The sequence below is a fragment of the Bos grunniens genome, chromosome 21, assembly GCF_055505025.1.
Source record: "Bos grunniens cultivar Pamir isolate PY7600 chromosome 21, Bosgru_T2T1.0, whole genome shotgun sequence".
Taxonomy (NCBI): Eukaryota; Metazoa; Chordata; class Mammalia; order Artiodactyla; family Bovidae; genus Bos; species Bos grunniens.
In genome coordinates this window covers 28,323,661-28,350,003 of record NC_141185.1, presented here as the reverse complement: position 1 = coordinate 28,350,003, position 26,343 = coordinate 28,323,661, and the positions used below count along the sequence as shown (strand labels likewise).

Genomic DNA, 26,343 nt, shown 5'->3' with positions numbered 1-26,343 from the left:
GAACCACCTTGGTAACTCCACTTCTAGACTGACTCAGTCTGTCCCACTGGGATCTTTTAAGTCTAGAGCCTGAGAGGCAGCTGAGAAGGTTTTTACCAGAGGTGGAGTTACCTTGAAGGTAATGAAGCTTAAATTCTGGATTCCACACAGTCTTGGGTTATAGAATGTTCTCAGTGGACAGCGAAAGCCGGTTGCAGTCAGGGACAATTTCTGTGTAAGCATTTCTGGTGTTCAGGAGGTCTTGGAGAAAGGAACTCTAAGGTGCTAGCATGTTATGATGATTTCTTTTACATTCTAAATAAATATTCACTTTTGTATCTAGTTTTGCATTCCTGACTTTGCATTCTTATTCTTAGAGAAGACCACCGAAGTTGTATGTGCTCCATGACACAAAGTCCGGGTGTTCTGCTGTGCTGTGTGCTCTGTTACTAAGTCATGTCTGACTCTTTGATACCCCATGGACTATAGCCCACCAGGCTCCTCTGTCAATGAGATTTTTCAGGCAAAAATACTGGAGTGGGTTGCCATCCCCTTCTCCAGGGGATCTTCCCGACCCAGGGATTAAATCTGCGTCTCCTGCATCGTCAGGCAGATTCTTTACCATAAAGTCTCCTGGGAAGCCAGGATCTGCTGCTGGGTTTTACTAAATTAGATGCCTGGGTGTTTTGCTAGTACTTATTTCCCTGCATTTAGTAATGAATAATTTATGTGAGTAAATCCACACTGAATAGAATATAAAGAATCCCCAAATCATTCTAAAATCGATGCTTTGGTAGTTCTTTTACAAGAGAACTGGAACTTTCTGGCAGACAGTATATTTTAATATATTAATATTGTATTCCTTGAGAGCTTCCCTGGTGGCTCAGTTGGTAAAGAATCTGTCTGCACTGCAGGAGACCTGTGTTCGATCCCTGGGTTAGGAAGATCCCCTGGAGAAGGAAATGGCAACCCACTCCAGTATTCTTGTCTGGGAAATCCCGACAGAGTAGACTGGTGAGCCCCAGTCCATGGGGTTGCAAAGAGTTGGATATTACTGAACAACTAACATTTAATTTCAATATTATAATAATTTGTTAATTGGGGTCACAAAAAGTCAGACATGACTTAGTGACTGAACAACAATAATGTGTTATGTTAATTTTATATTATTATATATTCATCAATAGCCATATATTGATATATTAGTGAATGCCATAAAACTAGAAATCAGATACTGAGTTCAGTTCAAGTCTACAAGCCTTGGTGAAATGCCTACTATGTGTGATGAAGGTTCTGGGCCAGGTTTTTTATTTTTCCCATAGAGTTTGAATTCAGTTTAAGAGTCATTTGAAATTCATTGCCTTAACAGTGTAGTATTTTTAGTTCCTTGGAAATATAATAGGAATTCTCTTTAAAGATGTAAGAAATTGGAGCCAATGTGATAAATATGATTAAATGCCAAGGAACAACAATTATAAATTGTTGGCGCTAGTCATTTGATGTCCTCTGAAACAAAGAGGCTTGTCAGTTTGCCAGTACTAGGAGTTTCAGTGTAGAGGGTGTAAAATGAAAAGTATCCTTATATTCTTGTAAATAGTTTCATAGATGATGGCCATGGGTAACTTAGGGATAACTGTTTTCAAACCAAGAAACCCCATATTGAAAGTGAACTACTTCATGTTCATCATTTCATCATTCTCTTAAAGTGTGTCATGTAATCAGTATCAAATACTTGTGATTGAGAAATATCATAGAATTCCTAAAACACATGTCAGTATATAATGTCAGATATTGATAAATGTTTTCAGGAAAAACACATTCAGAGAAGGAAAGAGACTGATGGTTGGAGGAGTGCTGTTTTAGAAAGGCTGTGCTGCCTTCCTAGCTATTCCATGAATGTACCAAGCGTATCCCCATCTCAGGGTCTTTCCACTTGCCATTGCTTCTGCCTAGAATGCTTTCTAAGAATTGCATGCTATTTTTCTCACTTCAGACTCTGACCACCCTGTCGAAGGTAGTCCCTTACACCACATTCTATTCCTTTTCTCTCTTCTTCATGTGTTCCTCACTATCTGACCCTGGGAACTAAAGAGACTCAAAGAACTCCTTTGATAAATTCTTAGCTGTCTGAACTCTTACTGCCCGCTCTCTGAAACTCAGAAATTGAAGACTTTTAAAATGTTTCTTGCTGTTTGATCTGGATATATCCAAATCAGGAACCAAGTAATTCTGCATAGAAAGGGATGCTTGTTTTCTTTGTAGTACTTTTTACTCTTTGTCTTTCTGTTTATCTACCTGTCTCCCTCACTAAAACTATAGTTGCTTAGTGGCTGGGACTTTGTTTTTTTCATTGCTGTCTATTCACCACCTGGAACAGTGCCTGGAATCATTTCTTTTCTCAGTAAATATATGTTGAAAAAATGTGTTAAAACATAAATGAATCCATCAGACCCAATATCATATTTTAAGAATATCTGACTTTGTGGAAAAGGCTTATTTCACATTATTAAGTTTTAAGAAGCAGGATACACAGTATAATTTCCATTTCCTTTTTAAAAAATGTTAAGTATTTGCATGTGTGTATTTATTCATCCATTCCTTGAAAGAAAACTTGAGCGTCTCCTATGTGTCCATTCTATGTTAGATATTCTAAGTCATCTACAGTTTCATGAGAAGATAGATACTGAAAAGATAGTAAACGAATGCCATCTTTCCTCTTGCACTGCTCTTCAGCTATGTTGATCTTTCAATTCTCTCACTAACCTTTTTTGCACAGGTTATATCATTTTGTGTTGAATATTTCTCTCCCTCTGTACTGTAAATTCTGTGAGACTAGGGACCATGATACTATTCAATTATTAATTACCTTGCTCAATGCCTGATATAGAGTAGATACTCAGTAAATATTGTTGGTTGAATGAATGAACAAATGATTAGAAGAATTGTTCCTACATAATAGGAACAGCATATCTAATCTTTAATGAAATTTATGGGAAGTGATTTTCAAGCTGCAGCCTCAAGAATGAGGAGGAATTAGCAAGTAAAGAAGACCAGGTAGAAGTTCTAAAGCTTAAGCTCAGCCTTTATTCTAAAAGCAATGGAGGAGTTTTAAACAAACAAACAAAAAAACACTGCACTATCAAATCATTTTTGTCTGTGGTATTAAGAATAGACTGTATGGGCAATGCTGATACAAGGAAATTGGTTGGGAGATTTTGGTGATAAATGACTGTGGTTCATGTTGGGTTCTTGGCCATGCAGAAGGAGAAGTGAATACATTTCATAGATTTTTTAGAAAGTTTAATATAAATGGTGAGGGAAAGGGAACAAGTTAAGTATGATCCCAAGTCTTTGTATTAGACAACTGAGAGGACCTTACAGCCATTTGCTGAAACTGGGGATTCATAAGGAAGAACCATTTAAGGAGAAAAGAGCTTGAAGTACCCTTGGTGGTGGTGGTGGTTTAGTCGCTAAGTTGTGTCTGACTCTTGGGACCCCCATGGACTGTTGCCTGCCATGCTCCTCTGTCCATGGGATTTCCCAGGCAAGAATACTGGATTGCGTTGCCATTTCCTTCTCCAGGGGACCTTTCTGAGCCAAGGATCGAACCCAGGTCTCCTGAATTGCAGACAGATTCTTTAAAAACCAACTGAACCACTAGGAAAGCCCCAAAGTATCCTTGATACCTATTTAATTGAGGCTGAACATTTTTCTAGGTATAGATACTTAGAAAAGTGACTGAAAAGAAATAATCAAATGCTAATAGTTTGGAAATCTAGTTATATTTATAAAATTTTCTTATCAAGTTTCAGTTTTCATTATTAGTGTGTTATATGAAGAAAAAATAATAAACATTAAAAATTTTAGTAGGATCTGATACAGGAAACAAAGTGCTCTTTCTACCCCCTTCTGGGGTGCTCTTTCTACCCTCTTCTGATGTCTATGTCAGAAGCTTTCTCTATCTCCTTTATACTTTAACAAAACTTTATTACACAAAAGCTCCGAGCTATCAAGCCTCATCTCTGGCCCCGGATTGAATTCTTCTCCTCCGGAGGCCAAGAATCCCGGCGTCTTTGAGTGATTCAGCAACAACCTTTCATCTTGGGGGCTCGTCCAGGATTCTTCAGGACATGATACTGGGGCAACTTACTCCGTGCTTCTTGAAGCCCCTGGCCACTTTCTTCCTGATCCACTTCCGTAATGGGACTGTCTGGACGAGCCAAAAGATGGGCCTGATAATCTATGTGAGCCTACTTCTGCTGACTCCAAAAATCCTGAGTCTGCTGTTTGATCCTCAAGACAATTCCTTCCTATCCTGGGTTCACTCCTACGCAGCATTTCACAATCAGTCTAACTGCTGGGTCTGTGGGGTGCTCCCCTCTTCATCAGTGGAAGGCTTCCTGTGGTGGACATCTCCACTTCAAGGAAAAGACTTTCTCCAAGTCTGCAAACACCTTCAACAACAATCGCATGTGATGCCTCTTCTTAAACTGATGACATCTAACAACCTTAAGATGGACTGACGTATCTATGGACATAATGTGACTTTTCATTTTGATTTTAACTTGGTTTAATGACTGTTTTGCCTTATGTCTGTAACTGTATAATGGGGTTTTCTAACCGTCTAAAAGCTTTTAATTTACAAATGGTTGTCCAAGCTCCTACGAGTGCCATAGGCTCCTCCAACTATTACTTGGGGCCGCTGCATCAGAGACCCTCAATATGAGGGTTAGGAGAATATGTTGCCTCAACAATTTAGGGACCACACCCCTAAGCAGCAGGAAGTAGTTATGGAATGAAAATGACACCCCTTTCCCTTGGCAACACAATTCTCCTAAAAGAAAAGGGGGGAATGAAAGAGTCATTTCCTAGGCAGGTTGATAAGAAGTCTAGGGGTCCCCAAGGAGAGAGGGGTCTGAAATTCTTGAGGCAGGAGAAAGGACAAACTTTTTTTCCCTCTACATTCCTTAGGATTATGTATCCTGCCTGAGGACAATCTCTGGATTAAACCTTCTGGCTAATCCTGTTATCTTAAAATGTAAATTATGGGAGTAGGTCTGGTGAGGTCTTTACAACCTCCAGACATTCTTTGAATTCACTGGAGAGTATATAACTCCATTGCTAACACTAGCAAGTGGGTGCTCTTTCTACCCACTTCTGATGCCTATGTCAGAAGCTTTGTCTATCTCCTTTATACTTTAATAAAACTTTATTACACACACACACACAAAAAAAAAAACTTGAAGGACAAAAAGCTAAGACCTCCTTAGGTAAAATTAGGGCTGTTCTCAGTGAAAATAGATTATTGGTCCCGAAGTCCATTGTGCAATGATATCATCATTATGGTATTGTGTGTGTTTTGTGGGATCATCTGAAAACTTAACCTTATTGGTCAGAGAAGCTCTGCTAGAAGCAAAGATGGTTTCTTATACGTCCATATCAGCCCTTAGCATAGTCCCTGGCACTTAGTAATCTTATTTTAGATTTGTTATTATTTCATTATTCTAGAAAGTGAAAGCTATCTATTATTTTAGATTTGTCATGAATTCATTTTTTTGTTTACATCACTATTCACCACATTTGTTTTTATAGTGATATTATTTGTGTCATCTTGGCTTTTAGGTAGATTGGGGTCAACTGGATTATCTGGTTGTTGACATGCCACCAGGAACTGGAGACGTGCAGTTATCAGTCTCACAGAATATTCCCATTTCAGGTAACTCTTACAGTTAAATGGAATTTGTGCTATCCTTGATGTTTTGTTATTGTCATACAGTAAAACAAACTCTATGACAGGCAAACATTTTTGTGTCTTAAAAACATTATCATTTATAAATTTACCTTTAGAAATCAGATTCATGAACAAAAGTTGCAAAGAACTGCCAAACAAAAATATAAAGAAAGACACTTTGAAAAGGTAGTTATGTTAGTCTGTGTTTTAGAAAAGAAGTAATGCTTAAGTATTATTTAGTTAAAACCTGGCTTTTTGGTTCACAGTTGTTCAGCACTTACAGCATAGTGCCTGATATGTGGCAGGCACTCAGTAATATTTATTGAATGAATATTGAGTAAGAATAAATACTGGGAAAATTTGGCTTTTTAATAAATACAACTATGGGAAAATTTTATATCCTGCCAATTAGTTAATGTTAAAGTTGAGAGCAATAAACATGTTTGTTTACATCAAATACAAAATATATAACACTTCAGTATGGTAGTGGATATCTTTTTATGCAATGGAATTTAAATATTAGTATTAGCTTTTATATTGAACCTGTTTCTAAGGATTTTCCTGGATTCCAATGCAAAAATAGTTGTAAATCTCTCTGTAAATCTCTCTTATATACATATAAGACTTTGAGGAAAATAATGGAATTTTAAAATGTCTTTTCAGATCTGTTATTTGTTGGTAATAAATAACCAGGAGCTATCATGGACAGTCACCAAAAAGTTTAGAAACTAGGTATTTGATAATATATATACATTCTTCCTGTGGTCATGTATGGATGTGAGAGTTGGACTGTGAAGAAGGCCAAGCGCCAAAGAATTGATGTTTCTGAACTGTGGTGTTGGAGAAGACTCTTGAGAGTCCCTTGGACTGCAAGGAGATCCAACCAGTCCATTCTGAAGGAGATCAGCCCTGGGATTTCTTTGGAAGGAATGATGCTGAAGCTGAAACTCCAGTACTTTGGCCACCTCATGCGAAGAGTTCACTCATTGGAAAAGACTCTGATGCTGGGAGTGATTGGGGGCAAGAGGAGAAGGGGACGACAGAGGATGAGATGGCTGGATGGCATCACTGACTCGATGGACGTGAGTCTGGGTGAACTCCGGGAGTTGGTAATGGACCGGGAGGCCTGGCGTGCTGAGATTCATGGGGTCGCAAAGAGTCAGACACGACTGAGCGACTGATCTGATCTGATCTGATCTGATATATTCTTTGAAAATATCATTATGATATTACTAATAATTATGACTGCTTTTGATATTTTAATTAGATTTATAACCTTTCTGGAGCCTGAGGCTTTTACTTTGTTGGGGCAAATTATAATGCATGAGATGGGAGTAAAGTGCAGTAAAACAGGAAAGTAATTTGTCCTTTCTGTAGTCAGAGTTCTAAATAGTCTGTATTTTTTTCTTTTTAAAGTAGTTTTGGGACTTTTATTTTTTAAATACCAAGAGTAATCGCTAAATGTTTATTGAATAAGTTGTACTCCTTGAACTTTGAAATGCCTGTTGCAAGATTCCAAAACTCTTATTTATGTGGATAATATTGATAAAGTTGAGCTAAATTATTATTTATTCCCTGAGTTGTGAATTGGTACCTTGAAAAAGTTTAATTTACTTCACACAGATAAACGGATGTCCCTAAGCAATTTTCCTTTGTTTATTCAGATAATAGCCCCTCTATCTGGATAGGATTTATGATTATATCATCCTGTTTAATTTGTGCTTATACTCTAAAACAAATAATGTGTAGATTGAGGTTAAGATTTACTTCTCCTTTGAGGATTTCTTTATAATATCCTAAAATTTAACTAGTATCTCTATTTCTTACCTTTGATGAAGAGTCTACCCTGTAATAGGTAATTAATGTTCAGTTCAGTTCAGTCACTCAGTCGTTTCCGACTCTTTGCGACCCCATGAATCACAGCACGCCAGGCCTCCCTGTCCATCACCAACTCCCAGAGTTCACTCAGACTCAATGTCCATCGAGTCAGTGATACCATCCAGCCATCTCATCCTCTGTCGTCCCCTTCTCCTCTGCCCCCAATCCCTCCCAGCATCAGAGTCTTTTCCAATGAGTCAACTCTTCGCATGAGGTGGTCAAAGTACTAGAGTTTCAGCTTCAGCATCATTCCTTCCAAAGAAATCCCAGGGCTGATCTCCTTCAGAATGGACTGGTTGGATCTCCTTGCAGTCCAAGGGACTCTTAAGAGTCTTATCCCACACCACAGTTCAAAAGCATCAATTCTTCGGTGCTCAGCCTTCTTCACAGTCCAACTCTCACATCCATACATGACCACTGGAAAAACCATAGCCTTGACTAGACGGACCTTTGTTGGCAAAGTAATGTCTCTGCTTTTCAGTATGTTAGATGAGAATAAAAAGCAATGTTTTTAGAATTTTGGTCAAATGTGCATGACGGTTCAGTAGCATTGTGTACATTCACATTGTGCAGCCATCACCACCATCCATCTCCAGAGCTTTCTCATCTTCCCAAACTGCAGCTCTTTACCCATTAAACAATAACTCTGAATTCCCTCCTACCCCAGCCCCTGGTAAGCACCATTCAGAAACAGTATTTTTTACAATAAGATGAGAGAATGATTCTAGAATGAGGAAAACATATTTATAAGATTGCATTAAACATAAACCTAACATTGATTTTATGATTTAATAATAAACTTTAATTATTTTTTAAAATGAAGAAACAGTGTTTCTTTCTTAATTTTGTTGTCATTCTTAAAATCTGCCTTTGGGAAAAACTCATCAACTCAGTTTGTGCTGTACTCCATAGTAGGTAGCTGCTGCTGCTGTTGCTACTGCTTCTTCTTCTTCAAGTTTTTGTTTTCATTTATCTTTTGTCCCTTTTTATTTTTTATTGAAGTATAGTTGAGGTTGCAAAGCAACAAATACTATCCATATGAAGGTTGGTACTTAGCACTGTACAGAATCCATGGATGGTTAAATCAAGTCTTTCCCATAGACAAGTGTTCCAAACCTTTTTTTGATTCTTGGACCTTTTTTTGATAATTTGATGTATAAATGGAAATGTATTTATACCTATAGAAACACAATTTTTATGTATAATTTCAGAAGGTTCACTGTCCTCAGGTTAAAAGTCCCATCTGAATCCTTGTACACCGTTGATGGGAATGTAAATTGGTACAGCCACTGGGGAAGACGGTAGGGAGGTTTCTCAAAAAACTGAAAATAGAACTACCATATAACTCAGCAGTTCCACTCCTGGATACATATCTGAAAGAAATGGAAACACTAATTCAAAGAGACAAACACACCCCAGTGTTCATAGCAACATTATTTCCAATTGCCAAGATATGGAAGCAACCTAAATGCTATCAATAGATGAATGGGTAAAGAAGATGTGGTGAGTATGTATATATATCTATGTACACATATGTGTGCACACATACACACAATGGAATACTACTCAGCTGTAAAAAACAACAACAAAAAAAAACAATGAAAACTTGCCATTTCCAACAACATGGATGGGCTTGGAGAGTATTGTGCTAAGTGAAAGAAGTCAGACAGAGAAAGACAAATACTGTACAATATCAGTTTTATGTGGAATCCCAAAAATACAACAAACTAGTGTATATAACAAAAAAGAAACAGACTTACAGATATAGAGAACAAACTAGTAGTTACTAGTTGAGGGAGGGAAGTGGAGAGAGGCAGCATAAGGGTAGGGAATAAGATATACAAAACATTATGTATAATATAAGCTACAAGGATATTATATTTTATAATACCTATAAATGGAACATAAAGTTTAAAAATTGTGACTCACTGTATTACACACCTGTATATATTATTGTATATCACTTATACTTGAAAACTAGAAGTCCCAGTCTTAGGAGATAGAGCAAAGAGAAGGGCAAGGAGAGGGAGTGGCGGGTAAGAAAAGAAACATGGATAGCTATAATATGGAGTACGAAGAAGTAATCTGAGAGATATAAACCCCATGGTATGGAGGAATGGCAGCCCACTCCAGTACTCTTGCCTGCAGAATCCCATGGACAAAGGACCCTGGTAGGCTACAATCCATGGGGTCGCAAAGCGTCGGACACAACTGAGTGAATCACACACACACACACACACACACACACACACACACACGGAGGATCAAAGGAAGAAGAGATTATAGGTTTGAAGGGATTTGTAGAACACTTCATGGAGATGAGGTTTAAAGAATAAACAGTGCATTGGGGAGCATTTTAAGATCGTGCCATACCTAGTTTGTCTTGTCTTGTCTCAGGAAAGAGATCTGAAAATGAAAATTCTAGTGTTCCATAATTCTGTTATGGAAAATTAATGTATATTTCACTTCCCGATTCTGATCCATTAAAAAAACAATCGGACCAGGTAGTAAAGATGCTTTCAAAAATACAGAAACTTAGCTATATCTGGACTATAACACTAAAATTTTCGTTTATCAGTATTTTCTAAATTTTCTTTAACAAATGTGCATATTTTTATAATTTAAAAAAAGTAGGTCAAAAGCACTCATTCTTTTTTCTTTTTTTTAGAATTGAAGTATAGATGGTTTACAATGTTGTATTAGTTTCTGCTGTACAGCAGAGTGATTCACTTATACACATACATATGTTCTTTTTCATATTCTTTTCTGTTGTGGTTTACCACAGAATATTGAATGTAGTTTTCCTGTGCTGTACAGTAGGATCTTGTTGATCTACATATAGTCGTTTGCATCTGCTAACCCCAAACTCCCCTACTCCATCCCTTCCACATCCCTCTTTCCCCTTGGCAACCACCAGCTATTCTCTATGTCTGTGAGTCTGTTTTTCTTTTGTAAATATGTTTGTTTGTGTTGTGTTTTAGACTCCACATATGGGTGATATCGTATGGTATTTCTCTTTCTTTTTCTGATTTACTTTGCTTAGTATGATAATCTCTAGGTCCATCCATGTAGCTTCAAATGGCATTATTTCATTCTTTTTTATGGCTGAGTAATATTCATATATATATATATATATACACATGTTAAGTTGCTTCAGTCACGTCTGACTGACTGTGACCTCATGGACTGTAGCCTCCCAGGCTTCTCTGACCATGGGATTTTCAAGACAAGAATACTGGAGTGGATTGCCATTTCTTCCACCAGGGAATCTTTCAGACTCAGGGATTGACCCACCTCTTCTGTGTCTCCTACACTGGTAGGCAGATTCTCTACCACTGAGCCACCCAGGAACCCCTATATGTGTGTGTGTGTGTGTGTGTGTGTGTGTGTATGTATGTGTATGTAGGAGAAAGAAATGACAACCCACTCCAGTATTCTTGCTGGAAAAATATCATGGACAGAGGAGCCTGGCATGCATGACTAAAACCACTGAGTGTATATATCTGTGTGTGTGTGTACAGCCAGCACAGCAGGTAGGGATCGAAAGTGGTTGACGCAGTTTGGGAAAAAGAAACTAGAGACAGAGTTAAGTCGCCAGTCCAGGTTTGATGCACGATACTGGATGCTTGGGGCTGGTGCACTGGGACGACCCAGAGGGATGGTATGGGGAGGGAGGAGGGAGGAGGGTTGAGGATGGGGAACACATGTATACCTGTGGTGGATTCATTTTGATATTTGGCAAAACCAATACAATATTGTAAAGTTTAAAAATAAAATAAAATTTAAAAAAAAGAGAGACAGAGTTAAAGGTTTAAAGATGGGACCGGTGGACTCAAGACCTCTTAGATCAAGAGCCCTGTTCCTTGGAGCCACATCACTTTTATTTAGTGTCTTGGCAAGCAGAAAGTATCTGTTGTGTTGCAATGAAGTCAGCCTCCTGTGTTCCCAGTCACGTCTCCCATTTTATTGATTACTTTAAACTATCTTTGTTATTTTTTGTACAAGGGGTATCACCTAGCTGGAGGTCATAGACCCGCATATGCCTTGGGAAAACATCTTAGTGTGTGCACAAGCAGCATTCTGGACTTGCTCTGACCCAGTGTTCCAAGGTCCACACTGTGTTTTTCCTTAGCTTAGCAGGGCATGACAACCCCAACTGATCAACCCAATGTACTTTTATTTGGGTTATGCTGTATTGCTGTATTTTGCTTTTATTCTTTTCCCATGGTGATTTTCTCATGGCTTAGCCAGAGCAACAGGTGGCTGACTATTAACTCCTGCATATATATATAATATATAATATATATATCTCACATCTTCTTAATCCGTTCATCTGTTGATGGACATTTAGGCTGTTTCCACGTCTTGACTATTGTAAATAGTGCTGTTGTGAACATAGCACATATATCTTTGAACTATAGTTTCTTCTGGATATAGGCCTGAGTAGGATTGCTGGATCATATGGCAACTTTATTTTTAGCTTTTTGAGAAACCTCCATACTGGTTTTAATAGTGGCTTCACCAACGCACGTTCCCACCAATGGTGTAAGAGGGTGCCCTTTTTTCTCCACATCCTCTCCAGCATTTGTTATTGGTAGATTTTTCAATAATGGACATTCTGACTGGTGTGAGGTGGTATCTCATTGTAATTTTGATTTGCATTTCTCTAATAATTAGCAGTTTGAGCATCTTTTCCATGGCCCTGTTGGCCATCTGTTTGTTTTCTTTGGAAAAATGTCTATTTAGGTCTTCTGCCCATTTTTAAATAGGGTTATTTGGTTTTTTGTTGTTGAGTTGTATAAGCTGTTTATACATTTTGACAGTTAAGCTCTTGTCAGTTGTATCAGTTGCAAATATTTTCTCCCAATCCATAGATTGTCTTTTCATTTTGTTTATGGTTTCCTTTTCTGAGAAAACACTCATTCTTTAAAGACAATACATTTCTGTGTAAACAGATACCATGATGATTGGCTGTTATTAACAAACTGCCACTTAATGACAGTTTTCCATGTGTTAGTTTTTTATTTGAGGATCACAGGTGTTATATTATGTCTATTTTCTTAAATTTTTGAAGGGCTAAGTAACTTTCTCAAGACCACACAGTTACAATGAGTCATAGCAGAGGTTTTATTAGTTCTGATTGAGTTTAAAGCTTATACTGTCAAGCTCTACATCATGCTGCCCTAGTAGAAAACCCAGCAATATTTGACTGATGGATTTACTAAGTTTAGTTCTAGTCCATTCAACCCATTTAGGCTGTAAATATTCTAATCTAAGTTATCTCTAATAAAAATAAACTTGTCTGTGAATATGTCTAAACCCATGCACCCTATGTGGTGAGTATCCAACCAGTGGTCTAGATTGGTTTCTCCTGCATTCAAGGCTTTTGCTTATTTGTTTCTGACTCCTGAAAGATTGCTTTGGGCCTCTTTATACATCCTAGGGAAGACCTGAAGGCAGTCTAGAAGCAGTCTCCTTTGGGCTTTAGGAAAGTAGTATTAGTCGCTCAGTTATGTCCAACCCTTTGCAACCCCATAAACTGCAGCCTGCCAAGCTCCTCTGTTCATGGGATTTCCTAGGCAAGCAAAATGGAGTGGGTAGCCATTTCCTTCTCTAGGGGATCTTCCTGACCCAGGGATGGAACCCAGGTCTCCCACGTTGCAGGCAGACTCTTTACCATCTGAGTCACCAGGGACGCCCTAGGAGACCTCCAAATCATTCTTGGGAAGACTGGTGTTGTCTTTGGGGCTGGTCATACTGGTCATGGGCCTTTGGCTGGTTTCCAGGCACACTGGCTCTCAGTATAGAATTGCAGCTCTTGGTGTTAATACAATGATGGTTTATTATGTCAATGTTAAAGTTAATAGCAGTGAGAAGACTAGATTTTCTATAGTGAACATGTCTTAATTTTATAATGAGAAAAACAGAGCAAGCCGGACATATCAGAAACACACCAGAAAGGATATGAGGGGATGTTGAGGGGACAAGTGCATTGGTGATTGTCTCTGTATATGTATATTTCTTACAGGCTTAGGTCCTGAAGTGTAGTTTTATTCAGGCCATGGTCATTTCATAGCTAACATTTCTAAGTAAATACTAAAATTGAGCCAGTTCCCAGGATTTAGAGGGAAGGGCACCAACCAAAGACTTACTGGCCTGGCTTGAATCATGGCTTTCATCACTTCATATAATCTGGAACAGCCTGACAGAATCATGTCTGCCCTTCTAGACCTACCTGAATTATCTTTCTCTAATTATGAACCTCATTTTCCTTTTTTCTTATCATTGACTTTAGAACTCTTTTAGGATACTCTGTGTTATACTTTTTCTTATGTCCCATATCCCACAAACCACAGAAACTTTTACAACTCTCAATTGAGCCCCGCTATGATTCGACTTCCTTTTCTTTCCCACTAAACTCCTTCGTATAACCTGGGATTACTCCCCCTAAACCTTACATACCCACTGCCCTTCTTTCCTACCTTTACTTTCTCTAATATAAGACACAGTTGACCCTCACTTAGAATGTCTTCCTTTCCCATTCACTGGGTACCCTGGTCCTGCTTACTCTTTATTCTAATGGCTACTACTTGCCATTTTCCCCTAGTCTCCCAGTTAGAAACCCTTTATCTCTCTTTGGAATTCACATAGCATTTTATTTGAACGATTTCTATAGCACTTCTTATGTTCTGTATTCAAAACTTACATAACTATGTTATCTTCTCTACCAGACTGTTACACTCTTGAGAGTAAAGCCTCTGCTTCATTCATCTTTGTGTTTCTTGCAGGGCCGAACTCAGTGCCTTCCTGTAATCACTCAGGAAATGTTGATCAGTGAATGAGTGTTTTATCTGTGTTGGTATTATCTTACCAACTAGGTGGTAAGCTGCTTGAATGCAATGATTTTTTCCCCACTTATTATAGTATTTCTTAGAGTATCTTGGGCAATGGCTTATGCAATTAATATTGATCGAATAAATGACAAAGTTAGTTGACTAGTTGTCACTGTTTATGTGCCCCCTTATCTAACTCATTCCTGTGATCTCTCCTAACCCAGCTGCTTTTACCTGGGAGCTCTTTTCTGTGTATCAGTTAAAGCATTACCTTTAAAAACATCAGTCAGTTCAGTTGTTCAGTCGTGTCCGACTCTTTGTGATCCCATGAACTGCAGCACACCAGGCTTCCCTGTCTATCACCAACTCCTAGAGCTTGTGCAAACTTATGTCCATTGAGTCGGTGATGCCATCCAACCATCTCATCCTCTGTTGTCCCCTTCTCCTCCTGCTTCAATCTTTCCCAGCATCAGGGTCTTTTCCAATGAGTCAGTTCTTTGCATCAGGTGGCCAAAATATTGAAGTTTCAGCTTCAGAATCAGCCCTTCCAATGAATATTCAGGACTGATTTCCTTTAGGATGGACTGGTTTGATCTCTTGGCAGTCAAAGCGACTCCCAAGAATCTTCTCCAATATCACAGTTCAAAAGCAACATAGATTTTATTTAATTCTTCCTTTGAGGGAAAAACATTTTCATTTTAGGGATTTCTTTATGCTATCTTTTTTCTTGTGTTATGTATAACATACTTGTGGTTAGTTGATATCTTTTGATACTAACTTTTCTTTGGTGTCTGGGATAATAGTATACATGTGGGCACTTGTTATTTGGTTACATGCAGGCTCTGTATTATGGGCTTCCCAAGTGGCTCAGGGGTAAAGAATCAGGTAAACCTGTAATGCAGGAGATGCAGGTTCGATTCCTGGGTTGGGAAGATCTCCTGGAGAAGGAAATAGCAACCCACTCCAGTATTCTTGCTTGGGAAATCCAACGGACAAGGGGTTGCAAAAGAGTAGACCAACTTAGTGACTAAACAGCAATAACAACAACAGGCTCTGTATAAAATTATGGATGAGAGTCACTAGTGCTGCTCCATTGAAGGTGATAAGAAATTCTTTTATTTACTTGCAGGGACATTTGGCAAGGGACTAAATATGTGATTATCTTTATGTGTGGAATACCTGCCTACCCCATAGACTTAGAAGGAGCAAATGAGATAATGAACATAAAAGCTCTATATAAATGTATAGTCATTTTTAGAAACTACTTGAACACTTTAGAAGAGTTTTTTTTGGGGGGGTGTGAAATGTTGTGAATTAGGAATCTTTATATGAACTTTGCATTTCTCCAACCCATGTTGAGAATGAAATTGTGTTTTATGCTTGTAAAGAGACATCATTTTGCAAAATTTATGGAGACAGACCTGTACAAGTAAAAGATCTTCTTTCCGAGTGCTAATTAGCAAGTCTTATTATGTGTTCCATTTTGTTCCATAGGATAGATGACAAGCTCATTATAAGAGGAAACTTTAAAGAAAAAAATCCTCCTCTTATTTGTTAAGAGTGTTGTGTAGCAAAAATAGTGATAAATGTGTTGGCAGCAGTATTAGTAGCTAATGATTTAAATTTGAGCTTCCGTGGACTACTGAATCATTATATACTGCAAATATCTAGTAGCTGTAGTAATTTCTAGAGGGAAAAGGGACAGAATAGAGGGTGAGAAATAATCAATTATAGTCCTTGCATTTGCTCTTGTCTTGTTGAACCTGTCAAAAGGAGAAGCCAGAGTTATCAGTGACAATTTTGTTGTGTTATTTTTCTTATTTTTTTTTTTTTGTTGCACAGTTTGCTGAGTTTTTGCTTGCTGTTTGTTTTGTTGTAAATTAGTTGGTGCCATATATTGAGTTGGGTATATTCCAGTGTTGACGTGTAGTGTTGTTGTTTTTGTTTTAATCCATAGTGATGTACTCTTGGGAATTATCGAACACTTAACTGCTCTCCATAATGGAAGAGGATTAATATTTCTTTGAGAAACATTATAAGTTCCTTGAAAGTCTGAAAATATAGGCACCATGTTACTATTTGAATTCTAATAGATGTTGCCTAAAATATTTTTCTTGCTTTGTTAGATGACTGACTCTTGGAATTAAGTGAAGAATTTATGCCTCTCATGAAATCTGTGAAGCATATTTTTGTTTTTTGAGAGACTAGAGAGTTTTAGTGACTCATATTAAGGTGCTGTATTAGTCAGGGTCCTAGCTGGAAAGAGGTGACACACTTTAAAAAGAATTAACAGAGTGAGTTTAATGAAGGGATTAGTTACCGAGGTGTGGGCAACAATCAGGAAACCAACAAGGGATGGAGAAATACCCAGAGGCTGGTGACAGTCAGGAATTTTTACTGACTGTCTGCCTGAAGGAACAGAGGGTGAAGCCTGTTAGTGAGACCTGGCGACTGCTGAAGTCATGGTAGAGGGGCTGTTTGTTGGGAGCTCTGACCACAGAGGAATGCAAGCAAGGGCAGAACTTCTGCAAGACAGAGAGGAAGCAGTGTGTGTGGTACTTACAGTGGTCCCACCTTTTTCTCCTCTCACAGCTTTGTGCCCTGCGTACCTGCTATGGCAGATCCCCGAAAGCCAGAAGATAAGGAAATTCAGGCGCTAGAATTCACACAGGTCAGCTACCTGGGTTGATCAGGACAGAGAATGAAGCAGAGCTTGGGAAAGAGGGAGAGGAAGGAAGTGGAGCATAGCAAGTGGAAAATAATCAAAACAGCTTTTTTTTTCCTTCATGGTTGTCATTATAACTGTGAATTAGTGACTTGTGATTGATGAAGCACAAAGATTCCTGCCTTCTGAAAGTTTGAAGCTAATACAGATTTCAGTACAGTCAAATTAGTGAAAATTCATGCTATCAGATGTCAAAATTTTACTATCGTCAAATTAATGAACAGAATATTTATATTGGAGATAAACTGTGATGTTAAGTATATTTTGTTGCAGTGGGGAGTAATGGATTGAAGGGCTTATTTTGATAGGATAGAGTTATGAAAAAAAAGTTCTCCTTCACTTTATTAAATAAAAATAGATGCAGGAATAAAACTTCTGGAAATGATTCTTAAAATAGAAGGGACAAAGACTGAACACTCGTGAGGGCGGTACATGATCCCTTCTTGGTCTTCTTTCTTTTACTTCCAAGGAAGGGCATAGAAAGCAGCCAGGTGGTCCTCATGTGGGTGCTGTCTTCATTACTTTCCCACAAGGAGGGAGAAGCTACTGCGTGTGGCAGAGTAGGCAGCTAGACAATATGCTGAATATCCACGGACTCAAGCTGCACTAGCAGACTGGCATGGCATTATGGAAATGAGGTTATGCCCTTTCTTCCTGTCTGGAGCCCTTCCTGTCTGGACGCTACAGATAGAAGGAAAGCCCGAGGCCTTTCTGCCTCTTATTCGCTTAAATGAGATGAGATGGGAATTTTAAATTGGGCCACCTTAATATTTCAGTCATCATTTAAAGTGAAGGGCATTTATTGCTTATGAAAGGCAGTGGGCCTTTTGCCACATTAACTGAACTCCTATTCACTCATCGTAGATGCCAGTCCAAGCCCACACTTGTATTTTTCCCACCACCAGCTTGGGCTATTCAGTTATCTCTTTTACAGTAATACTCTTTGACTGCCCATTTTGACAGTAGTGTGTGTGTGTGTGTGTGTGTGTGTGCGTATAAAATTGTATTTTGTCTTTATTTGTGGCTGTCCTGTGTCTTTGTTGCCTTGCAGGCTCTTCTCTAGCTGTGGCAAGCGGAGTCTGTTCTCTAGTTGTGACGTGCAGGTTTCTCAGTGCGGTGGCTTCTCTCATTGCAGAGCATGGGCTCTAGGGCAAGCAAGGGGCTTCAGTAGTTGGACTCCTGGATTCTAGAACGCAGGCTCGACAGCTGTGGCCCATGGGTTTTGTTGTTTCACAGCCTGTGGGATCTTCCCGGATCAGGGATTGTACCTGTGTCTCCTGTATTGGCAGGGGAATTCTTTATCACTGAGTCACTGGAGAAGCCCAACAGTAGTTTTTATTACATGAACGGATCAGAAACATATTGTTGCCTTCATTAAGTAAATTACCATGGGCCATATTTGGCTGCTTTGGATTTTAGTGCTATTTTCTCCCTACATTGTACAATTTGTAATTACCTCAAATTGTAAAGCTTAAAGCATGCTTATACCTGATAGGTGGCAGACTTAGGTCATAGATTTCCCTAGTATTCAGAGATAGTAAATCTTCATTATGTTTTTGGTTTGTAGTGTGAAACTAAAGGAGACAGTCAGTTTTGGATTTCTCCCCTGGTGTATTTCCATAAAAATGTTGGGCAGGGTTATAATTAATGGATATTTGGCAAATAATCACATGATGAAGAAGAGAATTACTGTTTTATCCATCAAATTATAAAAATTCTTTCCAAAATATTTTTTTGTTGTTGTTTGTTAGGCAAATTGTAGCCAAGGATTAAAGACCAGGAATTGTATTCCAGTATTTTATCTTTAAGGACTCTCCTGGTATTCAGTCTGAAACTTCAGTCTTTGTTAGTTTGGGAATCAAATTATAAAGCAAATATAATGCTATTGGTTAATGAACAATAATGTTTCCAATTAAATTTAAGAAACAGGGCCCCTGTATTTGTGTCAACATATATTATAGGTAGAAATTATAATGTGTCAGTTAACAGTTTAAGGAAATAGCCTAAGAATTAACAACTTTTAAACTATGACATGGAAAGACCCAGGATTTGAAAAACTTCCCCAAATGATTCTTATGTAGATATCAGAATCATTCTGTCTAGAACAACTTATCTGATAATTCCTTGATTTATCCAGCCTGTGTTTTGATGGGACCCTTCTGATATCGTTCATTCAGTTTTATCCTTGAAGAATTTCTAGGCACTTTGTTCATCATATGCCTGACAGCTAAAATTCCTTAATATCTTAAAGTTCAATGAATAGTTAATGGCCAAGGGATAGTCAGATTCATATTAAAAACTACTTTTAAATCTATTAAACATTTATATGTAGAAAAAGGATGAGATTCACAATCTATCATTTAAAAATTTTTGCACTTTGTCTTAGATGTTAAAGATTTGATCAGAGTGCTGTGTAGCTCTGAAGAATGTCTTCATATCTTAAGTATGATTTGAAACTGGAGCAAAGCTTTTCCATGAAAAATCTCAGTCTTTCTTTTGTGAAATACACCTGGTTAAATAAGTTAAGGTAATCAGGGTATAGCAGTTCTCTTCTTTGGGGTTCGTGTTAGAGAAACAATGTGTTCAGAAAGGAATGTGTATCATTATGAATAAAACAGCCTTTGGTGGTGGCTCACTGAGAGCATGGGCAGCTTGAGCTTTATGTGCATGCTGCACTCAATATGCCAGCAAATTTGGAAAACTCAGCAGTGGCCATAGGACTGGAAAAGGTCAGTTTTCATTCCAATCCCAAAGAAAGGCAATGCCAAAGAATGTTCAAAATACTGCACAATTGCACTCATCTCACACGCAAGTGAAGTAATGCTCAAAATTCTTCAAGCCAGGCTTCAGCAATATGTGAACCGTGAACTTCCTGATGTTCAAGCTGGTTTAGAAAAGGCAGAGGAACCAGAGATCAAATTGCCAACATCCGCTGGATCATGGAAAAAGCAAGAGAGTTCCAGAAAAACATCTATTTCTGCTTTATTGACTATGCCAAAGCCTTTGACTGTGTGGATCACAATAAACTGTGGGAAATTCTGAAAGAGACGGGAATACCAGACCACTTGACCTGCCTCTTGAGAAATCTGTATGCAGGTCAGGAAGCAACAGTTAGAACTGGACATAGAACAACAGACTGGTTCCAAATAGGAAAAGGATTTCGTCAAGGCTGTATATTGTCACCCTGTTTATTTAACTTATATGCAGAGTACATCATGAGAAACGCTGGACTGGAAGAAACACAAGCTGGAATCAAGATTGCCGGGAGAAATGTCAATAACCTCAGATATGCAGATGACACCACCCTTATGGCAGAAAGTGAAGAGGAACTCAAAAGCCTCTTGATGAAAGTGAAAGTGGAGAGTGAAAAAGTTGGCTTAAAGCTCAACATTCAGAAAACAAAGATCATGGCATCCGGTCCCATCACTTCATGGGAAATAGATGGGAAAACAGTGGAAATAGTGTCAGACTTTATTTTTCTGGGCTCCAAACTCACTGCAGATGGTGACTGCAGCCATGAAATCAAAAGACGCTTACTCCTTGGAAGGAAAGTTATGACCAACCTAGATAGCATATTCAAAAGCAGAGACATTACTTTGCCAACAAAGGTCCGTCTAGTCAAGGCTATGGTTTTTCCAGTGGTCATGTATGGATGTGAGAGTTGGACTGTGAAGAAGGCTGAGCGCCGAAGAATTGATGCTTTTGAACTGTGGTGTTGGAGAAGAGTCTTGAGAGTCCCTTGGACTGCAAGGAGATCCAACCAGTCCATTCTGAAGGAGATCAGCCCTGGGATTTCTTTGGAAGGAATGATGCTAAAGCTGAAAATCCAATACTTTGACCACCTCATGCGAAGAGTTGACTCATTGGAAAAGACCCTGATGCTGGGAGGGATTGGGGGCAGGAGGAGAAGGGGACGACAGAGGATAAGATGGCTGGATGGCATCACTGACTCGATGGTCGTGAGTCTGAGTGAACTCTGGGAGTTGGTGATGGACAGGGAGGCCTGGAGTGCTGTGATTCATGGGGTCACAAAGAGTCGGACACGACTGAGCGACTGATCTGATCTGAACAGAGTTTGAAATCCAAAATATTAAATCTTAAGAGTCCAGCATGAACAGATGCTTATAGAAGAAGATTGCAGAGACATTTGTGTAAAACAAGTAGGCTTCTCTAGGTGTTTACTGATCAACATAAAGATGGACTCAAGACTTGAGGATTTAATCTTTACTGATAGTATCAGAACTGAGGGAAAGAATGAGAATGAGAGAGAGAGTGAGCATGTGAATAGAATATGAGAGAACTGGATGGTTCTAGCCCAAGCTCTTTAGAATCTCCAGAAACTTCTCTTGTCCTCAGTGGTTCACAGTGAATGCAGTCTGAATCCCTAGTGAGTTCATCATTAAGGTAGGTGATTGGAAGCCTGTTGCCTTTGACTCCATTATTGAAGAGCTAATCTCTCTTTCTAAATAGCAGATGTGTGTCCAGATTCCTTTAACAAACTTGAATTCTTAATTAAAAGTGCACATGCTCTCTCTCACCAATGACTTTGAAATTCTGTGATTTCCACTAATTATTGTGTTTTATAATGCTTTTTGGCAGCAATTGGCATAATTTTCTGTGACAAAATTCATTTCTAAAGTGAGCAACGTAATGATTGATCTTTAAATTAATAAAACCTATACCCTTTGTGACTATACCAATTCTCTCCTCTGTTGGAATGGAGTATAGAATCCAAAACAGTGACTCATGAAAGAATTATTTATATTCCCTGTTGAAACACAGTCTGGGGGTACATTTAAGGTGAATTTGCCTTTTTAATTTTGTTTTACTTAATCTGCTGCTAATGTTAGTGGACATTTATTGATATTACAGGGAATAATGTTTATAATTCAGGAAGTTTGGAGTTATAGAGAAGAATGGCAAGGGAGAGCTAAAAAATACTGAAGCAAATCTCCTTTATAGTCAGTAAACAATTATGTAAACATAATTCTGCTAAGCTAGCAGAAAATGATTATTTTGCTGTAAGTATCTTTAAATAAATCAAGGAGCATCAGCAGCATTAAATATTAGAGCACTGTGAACATTAAGAATAGCAGTTAATTTCTTCTTTTAAGTGTTGGTTGACTTTACATTGATGTGCTAAAGGATTATATAGAATTACTCATCCAGGTATACTTAAGGGCAGTTTTTGTTGTATATTTTTATTAGGTTCCAACACTGAAGTTCTCAATCAAGCATGGGTATTAGATACAATTTATGCCTTGGAGACTTAGAATGCCATAGTTGAGTAATTCCACACTGGTATAATTATGATCAGCGTAACATCTGGAATGATTAGTTTTAAATGCTTCAGTTCAGTTCAGTCACTCAGTTGTGTCTGACTCTTTGCAACCCTATGGACTGCAGCATGCCAGGCTTCCCTGTCCATCACCAACTCCTGGAGCTTACTCAAACTCATGTCCATCAAGTCGGTGATGCCATCCAACCATCTCATCCTCTGTCATCCCCTTCTCCTTCCACCTTCAATCTTTCCCAGCATCACGTTCTTTGCATCAGGTGGCCAAAGTATTGGAGTTTCAGCTTCAGCATCAGTCCTTCCAATGAATATTCAGGACTGATTTCCTTTAGGATGGACTGGTTGGATCTCCTTGCAGTCCAAGGGACTCTCAAGAGTCTTCTCCAACACCACAGTTCAAAAGCATCAATTCTTCAGCACTCAGCTTTCTTTATAGTCACTCTCACATCCGTACATGACCACTGGAACTAACTGCTCTGAACTTGGATCCAAATCGAGATATGCAGTTATAGATGCAGTTTCCTGTCAATACTCAAGAGAATTAGCAGTTAAGACAATACTCTAAATAATTATTTTTCAAGATGTTTATATATTTTCCAGAATCTGATAGACAACAAACCTCTTATAGTAAATCCCAGAGGGTAAAATGCCTTTTACATAGATTACAACTTGGAAAATAACATTTAAACAATATTATTTATTTAGACTTAGACATTTACCCTAGAAAATGAATAGAAAATTCTTCATGGAATTCTTGAGATGGTACTTTATGGTACTCTGTTTTTACCCCTTGAAAATTATTATCCTTATTGCAAAGTAAACATTCTCTTTGTTGCTATTAGTATTCCTTGTGGTCAGTAGAGGGAGCACAAGTTTCCTAACCATCACAAAACTGAAGTGACATCATCAGTGATGGTATAGAGCGGAACAATCTAGGCTAGTTCATATTGGTTCCTGTTCCAGAGTCTGTGAGAAAAATGGAAATTTATTAAGTAGAAAGTCAAGAATTGTAGAGATAAACTGTAATATCAGATTTAGAGATCATATTTTAAGTTAAGAGATTAGTAACAAAAACCAACATAATTCCTTTAAAATTGAAAAATATGCATTGTGATGCACAGATTGGTTAATGACTAATTTTACTGGAGATTTTGTTTCTCTTTTGTGTACTTTATTTCTTTGTAATTTGCAGAGGTCACTTTCGGGTGTCTGGAATAGTACACGTGTGATGCAGTAAAATTTGGTACAGCAAAAGAGGTGTAGTGATTTCTATGTGGGTCAGTTATGTTTTTGTATTGTTTAACAAGGGCTAGACATTTTGTTCTCAAAATTGCTTCCTGAAGACTGATTGCATTGCAATTAGTCAATAGTTAAGAACATATATTTAAGGGGAAGAAAATCTTACACCAAAACCTCTTATGAATGTAGCTGGTAATTCCAGAGGAATGTTTACATGTTTTATGAGCATTTTATGGAACATGGAAGATGATCGTCTGTCCTTGTCAGAAGTTTATTATGATGGATGAGTGGTACTGTTTAAATTGCAAACAAGCTCAGCCATCATGGACGCTTATTTGTGAGACCATGTTAGTGTTAAGTACAAGAAAACCAAGACACTTTAATCCCTCTTTCTAGGGTCTTACAGCTATCACTAAGCATTTTTGTAACAGTTTTGTTATTTTTTAAAAAGTGAAATAGCTCTTTAAATAAGACCAGTGGAAATAGGTTCATTTTATAGAGAAGTTAATTGAGATGTATTGAGATTTAGTGAGCTATCCAAGATTATATAATACATTAGCAGAGTCAACAAAACCAGAATTCAGAGCTTTTGCTTCCTGGTTCAAGGAGTTACAAAGAGTTCTTAGAGCTGTAGTCTAGGATAATTCGAAAACATAGGACAATTATTTAAATCCCTGATCCTTTGTTAAGTGCCTGTTTTGTGTACAGCATAGTTATTTTGTTTGATTAAAATTTGAGAAAAATAACCGTCCATGAAACTATATTGTCTACTAGTAATATAAACAGTGAATGAAGTGTGTTTCAACGAAAAAATGTTTATATTATCTTAAAGCTAAAGGTACTTTTTAGGACTAATAGAAAACCCCTCTATACTGATTTATCGTTATGAGAGAATTTGGAGGAAATAGCCGAGGGGTTGGAGAAGGCAATGGCACCCCACTCCAGTACTCTTGCCTGGAAAATCCCAGGGATGGAGGAGCCTGGTGAGCTGTTGTCTATGGGGTCGCACAGAGTTGGACACGACTGAAGTGACTTAGCAGCAGCAGCAGCAGGGGTGGGGGGCATTGTTTACAGGTGAAGAGAATGGCTCTGAGATTGAGGGACTATAATTCTTAGAGGAGGTGGTATTTCACATATGCTTAAATAGGATTACTGAGGCAGTCAGGTTGAACTGAAAACTACAGTTAAGAGGGAATGCAAAATCGTGTGATCAGAGAGCTGGCTGAGACCTTGAAGACTATCTGCCCTTGCATTAATTTTACGGCTAAGGAAACTGAGACCTGGAGTGATTCTGAGTTATTTGCCCAAGGTTAGTCACACAGGTAGACGGGGGCAGAACTGGAATTAATTTTCCTCCAAATGCCTGGATATGATAACAGAACCGGGAAGGTAGCAAATTATGGAAATACACTGGATGTGCAGAGTTGAGTATATTTTTGCACAACAGTTATTTCCATCAGTCTTTAAAAAAGGAAAAAGAGAAATGTTGGTTTGTTTTGGGTTTCTTGGGAAGAATAAACCAAATAGAAGAATGTAGTGATCCATGGAACAGTTCAAAAAGTAGGATGAGCTGCCTGATGGCAAATATGAAAATGACCTTGCCAACAACTTCTAGAACATTTTTACTAATAATAGTAATAAAGATAATAAAAATATAACCAACAGCAACAGCTACCATTTATGGATTGTTTACCTATGGCATCATGTCGAGTATCGTATGTACATTACTTCATTAAATTATTGCATCCTGTGACCTAAGAATTACTATGCCATTTTGTAAATTAGAAACTAAATCTCAAAGAGATTAAGTTAGTCCCCTTGTCACACTGGTAGTCAGCTATGGAATAAAAATTTGAATTCTCATTCTGTTTGAATTCCAAGCCAGTGTTTCTGAAGCTTGACTAATGAATAAACCCTTCTTCTAAAGGAAAATAATCTGCTCATGCCCCAAACAGACTTATTTTTGTTAGTAGGCTACTTATCTAAGCATAAACACAAATCCTTAAGCTTATAGCTCTTATATAATTTTTAAAAACTACAAAACTTACAAATTACATTCAAGCAAATGTGTAAGATCAGTAAAATTCAAACTAATGACATTGATTTAGTATGAAAGATAAAGTTTTTGCTGAAATGAAAGTACCAATTGCAAGATGAATTTGTAGCTAACTGCTGCTGCACAGTTGCTCTGGGTTTAGTGTGCCAGTGCTGCCACATGCTTTGTGAGGACTTGATGCTGCTGCTGCTTTTCTCTGTTCTGTCTTCTTCAAATTGTCCCTTCAGACTCTGTAGCGCTCTGTAATAGTACCATCTGCCCTTCACTTGATGCATCAGTAATTTATTGTTAATCCTACTTCTGTTCTCATTGGCTGTGCCAAAGTACTACTGCCAGTTTGGTGGTCTGGAATGCCGAAATGTCACGGCAGTAAATATTTCATTATAAGATTGTGGTCATCAGGTGACCTAAAATATGTTCATTTTTTCAGTCTATCATCTAGAAGAAACCCCCAAATTTAAGAAATTCATACTGTCTACAAATCATAACCAGGTCTCTGGTGTTTCTACTTACAGGAAAAAATTGCACTGCACTTTCCCTCAAAACTCAAAACCATCTGGTTACTGTGGGGTAATAGTGGAGACCCAGGAAAGCCTCCATCTCCAT

General features: G+C 38.1%; 1 protein-coding gene across 14 annotated transcripts in view; it reads left to right on the top strand.

The window, feature by feature from the left end:
- Window positions 1-26,343, top strand: part of NUBPL (NUBP iron-sulfur cluster assembly factor, mitochondrial) — a 269,591-nt gene that overhangs the window by 177,749 nt on the left and 65,499 nt on the right. For 13 of the 14 annotated variants that reach the window (XM_086363699.1, XM_086363697.1, XM_086363707.1 and 10 more), the window contains one exon: window positions 5,602-5,695. In XM_086363699.1, the coding sequence (XP_086219825.1) occupies window positions 5,602-5,695 (94 nt within the window). Of the gene's footprint in view, window positions 1-5,601; window positions 5,696-6,373; window positions 6,793-26,343 lie in introns of those variants that run through there. The other variant, XM_086363706.1, reaches the window with a different exon arrangement.